Here is a 7,512-nt window from a genome sequence, read left to right on the forward strand (position 1 = left end):
TACTTACTATAACGTAAAGGTAAGGTACGGTACGTCGACGACTAGTACCCCCCTACCCCCTCCCTCCTCCTCTCTCTCTCTTGTGTGTGTGTGTGTGTGTGTGTGTGTGTGTGTGTGTGTGTGTGTGTGTGTGTGTGTGTGTGTGTGTGTGCGTGCGCGTGCGTGCGTGCGTGCGTGTGATGTCATACATACTTCAAATACCTACATCAATTTCTAATTATTGTATTACAAATCAGCCATTTATATTGCAGAAATAATAATCGCTCTAATTGATCTTATTCTTTTAACATTTTTATTAATTTTATGTTATCGCCAAAAGTGCTCGAAAAAAATTTAAGCCTAATGCAATATCAGAAATATATAATACATTATATGTTTAGAATCAAACTTGAATTATATGTAGCAATAACTTTTAATCGGTTTATTAGTGAGAATGCTATTGCTTAATTGCTAGTAGTAGACAACTTTAATTAATTTTTGCCTTATTTACTTTTAAATCTGTTTGAAATCTGATTTGGTGCAATCTTAAAAATTCTTCCATCAGGATTACTCGATGGACTGCTACTTTCGGCAATCGTGGCGCGACTCACGTCTAAGCTTCCTGGGCCCGATCAAGTCCCTCAGCCTCAGCATCAAAATGCTCGAAAGGATTTGGCGTCCCGATACATACTTCTACAATGGCAAGCATAGTTACGTGCACACGATCACTGTGCCGAACAAATTGCTAAGGATCTCCCAGGACGGCGATATATTGTACTCCATGAGGTTTGTTCGCGCGTGAATTTATGCACTGTGTGGCAAATCGAATCCGATTTCGAATCCGATACCTATACGAGATATGTATTCTCGGACTTCTTTTACAAACGTCAGAGTTGTATAGACATTCTTGAAAGAAACATATGAGCAACGGATAAAGAAGTTTAATTCTGTGCTTTGAAATATATATTCTATCGCGAAATATTATGTGGAAATATTAGCACTGCTGCTCTCACGAAGTAATTATAATAGTTGTAAATTTTTGAGAATCGATCTATACATGACATAAAAGGAAAATAATGTAATATAAAAATGGAATTAGATATAAAATAATAGAATTTTAGACGTACATGTTAATATCACAGTTTTATTTATAAAATAATTGAAAGGTAATAAATTGAAACTAAATAGAAAAATTAGATATAAATATTTTTATCGTAATCTATTATCATAATCTATTTTCATAATTCTTTTTTAATGCAGGCTCACTATTAAGGCTAAATGTCCCATGGAACTAAGGAACTTTCCTATGGATCGACAATTTTGTCCATTAATAATGGGAAGCTGTATGTATCAATTTTTTAAATATAACTACATAGTAATATTATACCTTAGAAAGTTAAGTGTCACAATATAAAAACATTAATTTTTGAAGTATGAAAAATGCGTGAAGAAAATGTTTAATTGTTAAATTAAAGAGTTGATATGTTAAAATAAAATTATATTATGTAATTTTTTTTACTCCGCAAAACAAGAAATTACATGAATTTTTACAACTCTGATTTTCATAGTTTTTTGTTTTACGCATGCACTTATTGACTTGAGCATAGTCGTACCATACTTTTGTTTTCACGATACAATATGAAATCTGTATTCTTTTCGACCATTATTAATTTAATGAGTCGCAGTTCTTCGCAATATTTGGATTATTTCTAGAGATTATTTAGAAATACAATGTTTCTATGCTTATTGCACAATTGAGAGTCAAGCCAACAGAGATGTAATTCGTAAGAAAACCAGAACAAATAATATTTCATTTATATGCTCTCGCATGCTACGTTATGCTGTTCCTCACATGCATAACATCCACCAATATTATTCTTCGGCGAGTGTTCGCAATCATCCATGTCGAAGTTATGATCGCAATAAATTCAATATTCCTTTACGTTTCGGCTTTACGGTACACAGCAGCTCCGTTTTCTATCTAACAGTCGGTATCATGGCCTGTGATGCGTAATATCAAAATTTATTGTCTAAGTATAAGTATGCACTAGTGACGAGAACTCTCTCCTCAAATCAAGATGCATGATTTAAGATTAATCATTTGTATTCGACTTAAGAAATAACCGGATAGAATGCGGCATATCTACATAGAAAAAAATATTTGGTTGAATTAATTAGAATTCTAGTGGAAATTAAACGATCCAGAATTCTAATTATAAATTTACAAGATTTCTGATTAAATCTATTAAAATTCTAATTGAAACTAACTAATAAAAAATCTAGTAGATTTAATACAAATTCTGGATCGTTTATTTTCCACTAGAATAATTAATTAATTATTAAATTATCCATCTATTAGATGTTCATAGAATTTATAATAGAATATCCTTCGGATATAAATAAATCAATTAAAAAGGAAATAAATAATTATTATAGGATGTCAGGTGAAATAGGTGCATCTTCAATATTTCTCTGAAGTGCTTCTACTATTTTATTAGATAATTATTTTATTTCTTTTCATGTTATATGATATTACGTCTCTTTGTTTGTTAGATGCGTATACATCGGGACAGCTAGTCTACGAATGGCAGGAAGGGTTGTCAGTGAATTTCATTCCGGGAATGGCATTGTCACAATTCGATTTAATGGGTTCGCCATACAGGAATCTCACGTTTTTTCGCCGCGAGGGCGAATTCTCGGTACTGCAGGTATCTTTTAACTTGCAACGCCATACCGGATACTTTCTCATACAAGTAAGTGTTCGTAAATTATAGTGCTTATTGCAAATGATAAATAAATATCTTTTTTGTGCAAAATAATAAAGAGACTTTCTTACAGGTTTATGTGCCGTGCGTTTTAATAGTCGTGCTGAGTTGGGTATCCTTTTGGATCCATCGTGAAGCGACGAGCGATCGAGTGGGTTTAGGTACTTACAATCATTTTGTAAGATTTTTATCACTTTTCTTCACATTTTTATTGTTTTTTTATACTTGTAATTTATCCTTTAAATATAAACAATTGTAAAAAACATTCTATACTTGTTTAGCACATTTATCATTTTCTCTTTTCTTTACAGGCGTTAAAAATCTCATAAGCTCTAGGCACTAAGTGCTTTCGGTAACTTAAATAGAAAATCTAGTCCTACGGATAACACTGTAAATTTTCCAGGTATCACCACCGTCTTGACGTTATCGACGATAAGCCTCGATTCCAGAACGGATTTGCCGAAAGTTAGATACGCTACCGCTCTGGATTGGTTTCTACTGATGAGTTTCGGTTACTGCATCGCCACTCTCTTGGAGTTTGCCGGCGTTCATTACTTCACGAAGGTAATAATTTTACGTAATCACGATTTAGGTCTGTTTTCTATGGCTGAACTGTATATACTTTTAGTGTATACTTTTAGTGTATACTTTTAGAATTTAAAATAAGATAAATATACGTTTGATATTTGTCGAAAGCGAGAAAAAGAGAGCAAGAAATCTAGTGCAGAAAACAGACTATTTGTTATCTGTTTAATCGTTTCCTTGTATGGGGACTTTTAAAAAAAGATATATGTTGGAAGTAATATGAAGTATTTTGGCAAAATGATTGCAATCTTGTAGAATCTCTTAAATGTGATTTTCAATATATTTTCGATGTACATGAATATTAGAAAACGTAGTACCTTTGTTTGAAATTTTCTTGTACAAATACTTTTTGATTCGCCGGTCGGGACAGGAGAGGAGGTTGACCAGGTTCAGATATCAGAGTGAGTTTTCCAACTTTTCTTTATCTGGAGGCACTGATAAATCTATTCTACAATGTACTTTTTGTTCCCTGTTTCTTGCTTTTTGCTATTATTTACATTTTGTTTTTTTCCGATTTTTTGTTTTATATCGCCCGGTAGATTATTTAAGAGAAATTTTTATAAACCGTTCGATTCATTGTATATTATTTCGACTTTTGAGCGATCTTGTCATTGGAATACTTACGTTATTTCCGCGTTCGAAAGTTTAGAAGAAAAACTGTAAGCTTGAATCTATGTGTTTTAAGTCTTAAGTCTGTAAGAAACAATTACAACTGAAAAAATAATCGATTGTGATCGTCCATTTCTTACTACTTAAGGCTTAAAACACATAGATCCGGGCTTACAGTTTTTCTTCATAAACTTTCGAATGCGGAAATAACATAAATAAATACGCATTCCAATGACAGAATCGCTCAAAAGTCGAAATAATATACAATGAATCAATCTATAGAAGCTTCTCTTAAATAATCTATATATCTTTTTTTAAAAGTCCTCATACAAAGAAGCGATTAAACAGATAACAAATAGTCTGTTTTCTATTAGGTAGGAAAAAGTTCGTGGCGTTTTTTAATGCCATCTAACGGGAAAAACCCCACGAACTTTTTCCCATACCTAATATTTCTGACTATTAACATTTCTATCGTTGACTTATGCCTCATTGACCGCCTTTCTAGTGGTGACCATTCGCGTTATCGATGTAGATCTGCGGGCTATCTAATTTCGTATGCATGAACACATAGTTCGAGATCAGAGAGCAACGAAGAGAACAATCGATATAGAATATACGAATAAAAAAGCATGAAGTTGGTTCTACATTAGTTGCAAGCTGATCGCAAGTTTGTTGCAGCCAATATGAAGCATTGATTTCAAAATGCAAGTTTCAGATAGGCTGTCGCAACAAATTTGCGATCAGCTTGTAACTAATGTAGAACCGGCTTAATACGATCGAAGTGTAAGCTATCGATTACTTAAAGACTTGATCGGGATAGCTGTTATTGAAATCCGATAACCTCGATCTGACAATTCATCAATTCACGTAATGAAGGCATTGTGTCTCGCGCCATGCTTAGCGCTGAGACATTATTCCAACTAGAATTTATGTCAGGTTAACCTTATATGTTATAACCTTATATATTACCTGATGTAATTTGGTTGACGTAAGATAATTTTAAATAAGGTATATCTAACAAGGTTCTCATCAGATTTGAGTATGGTTGACCTTTGTAAGGTTGTATATTATAAGGACCTGGTTAATTGACCTAAAATAATCCTGAATAAGGTAGACCTAAGAAGATTTTCGTTAAGTTTGATCTCGTTTCTAGTACGCAGTCAGCCGCGAGTTGCTCATAAGAAGAAAATGTCCAAGTTTTATAAGAAGGTGTAGGCAAGTCGATTTGAATAATCTCCTAGAGATTATAAAGTTCCTTCAGAGTATGTCTCCTGGACCTCTGAAATATACATGTTTTTTGCTTCTTTTGAATGTGATGCTAAATTAATAGCATTTGAACAATTCCCGAAACTTAGAAATTTATCCAGTGATTTTAGCAGGTTCTAGCTAGGTTGATTTTATTTCTGATAAAATTCTTATCAGGTCCTGATGAGGATCTGATAAGAAGTTTATCAAATTCTAATAAAGATCTTATCAAATCCTCAGAACCCAATGAGGCTATCCGAATGAGTATTCAACTATTATGCTGCGTTACATGACTGATAGCAGGTCTGGATGAATTTATTAGGATCAGCTAAATCCCTTGGATAAGTTTTTAGTTGGAATGGCCTATTCTACAACGTGCTCTTTGTTTCCTATTTTTATTTTTTATTTTTTGTTTTTTTCTTTGCAATCATTTTATCGACAATTATATTTCTTGCTATATATTTCTTATGCTATATGTTTCTTTCGAAGTTCGTTAACTTTTATCTCGGGCGATATAAAACAAAAAACCGGATAAAAAGCAAAAAACAAAATGTAAATAATAGCAAAAAGCAAGAAACAGGGAACAAAAAGTACATTGTAGAATAGATTTATCAATGCCTCTAGATAAAGAAAAGTTGAAAAACTCACTCTGGTATCTGAACCCGGTCAACCTCCTCTCTTGTCCCGACGATCGGCGAATCAAAAAGTATTTGTACAAGAAAATTTTTTATAAAAAAAGTCTTATTTGTAGAAAATAAACATTAATTAGTAATTTTATACAATGAATACATTCTGTTCTAACATAAACGAATGAGCTTTGCATGTATTCCTGATTTTAGAAGTTAAATTTCTCGACTGTATGAATACTTTTTGAACATCCAAACAATACAATTTTTATCAAAACATAAAAAAGGAATCAAACTTGTTTGTACTATACAATATTTATATATATATATATGTATATAATTATATTTATATGTGCTATACAATTTTATTGTAGAATAACAATTATAAATACATATGAACGTTTCGACTTTTTTGCATCAGGTCATTATCAGTAATAAAATTATCGCTACCGGTTTTTACATTTCCGAATACAATTTTTAATCATTTTTCGCTTATTTTTCAGATGATATATTTTCTATAATTAATACACTATTCTATAATTAATACATCTTTTTGATATATATAATTTTAAGAAGCATACAGTCTACATTATTCTTTATGAATTGTTAATTATTCAGCAAGAAATAATCGTCAATTAGACATCGATATCAAATTGTGTCGAAATCATTATATCGATATCGATTTGACATCAATTCGATGACTAATAATTTCTCGCTGGATAATATTACTTTTTAAAAATAAAGTTTTTTTTTAAATTGTTACTCTGTATACGAATACTTTTTGCACTCACTCTAAATATTCTTTGTTGTTGCTACGCGAGATCGAAGACTCGCGGTTAGTAATGACCTTCATATGTTTACAAAATGTTTAAGCAATGTTGTAGCTCAATATGTTTAAAAAAAATTACTTTGTTCGTGGAAAATTATTCAAATAATATTTAAAATGATTTTTGCAACTTTAATTAAAAATATGCATAAGAAGAAAGATATAAATTGAATACAATAGTATCAATCTAATTTTGAACAATTTTCAGGTTGGTAGCGGCGAGATTCCGTTGGACGATGATGAATGGGAAGAATGGAAGGGGATCACTAGCGAGGAATTCGAGGATACATTTCACTCGATAATTTCTTGCAGCCCTCAGGCAGTTCATCCAGAAATTATCGATACGAGTACTAGAAAGCGTGGTTCTCTCATATCCGCACTATACAATGTTAGTTCGAGATTTCAAAGATTATTGTAATTCATAATAAGGTTACTCAAACAATATCAAAGATATAATATTAATATCAATATCTTGATATCGAAAAGAATCTAAAAAATTTTTTTAAATGTAGAACGTTTTTCAGATATTTCTAGACTGTTACATTGTGTGTATTCTAGGCTTCCGGTAAAAACATAATAGATAAATTCACAGAAAATAAATTATTAAAATGATTAAGATGTATCAGATGTATAATCTAATAAAAACAAAAAAATGGCTGGAATTGAGGGAATTGGCGGAATAAAGGCCTAATTACAAAAAAGCTAATTGCCGAAAAAAGGCCTAAGTAGAATTATGTCTTTATTCCGCTCATTCTCTCAATTAGACATTTACACTTTCCATATATAAAAGTGAATATTATATACATGAAACGATTATATGTGTGTGTGTGTGTGTGTGTGTGTGTGTGTGTGTGTGTGTGTGTGTGTGTGTGTGTGT

The 7,512-nt window shown here is 31.7% G+C and overlaps 1 protein-coding gene across 1 annotated transcript in view; it reads left to right on the forward strand.

Annotated features, from left to right (window-relative positions):
- LOC105618169 (gamma-aminobutyric acid receptor alpha-like) overlaps positions 1 to 7,512 on the forward strand; it is an 11,235-nt gene that overhangs the window by 1,948 nt on the left and 1,775 nt on the right. The window contains exons 3-8 of the mRNA XM_012199709.1: positions 545 to 765; positions 1,240 to 1,322; positions 2,533 to 2,732; positions 2,818 to 2,905; positions 3,148 to 3,308; positions 6,844 to 7,023. Coding sequence (XP_012055099.1) covers positions 545 to 765; positions 1,240 to 1,322; positions 2,533 to 2,732; positions 2,818 to 2,905; positions 3,148 to 3,308; positions 6,844 to 7,023 — 933 coding nt within the window. The remainder of the gene's footprint in view (positions 1 to 544; positions 766 to 1,239; positions 1,323 to 2,532; positions 2,733 to 2,817; positions 2,906 to 3,147; positions 3,309 to 6,843; positions 7,024 to 7,512) is intronic.

Source organism: Atta cephalotes (genome assembly GCF_000143395.1).
Source record: "Atta cephalotes unplaced genomic scaffold scaffold00015, whole genome shotgun sequence".
NCBI classification, from domain to species: domain Eukaryota; kingdom Metazoa; phylum Arthropoda; class Insecta; order Hymenoptera; family Formicidae; genus Atta; species Atta cephalotes.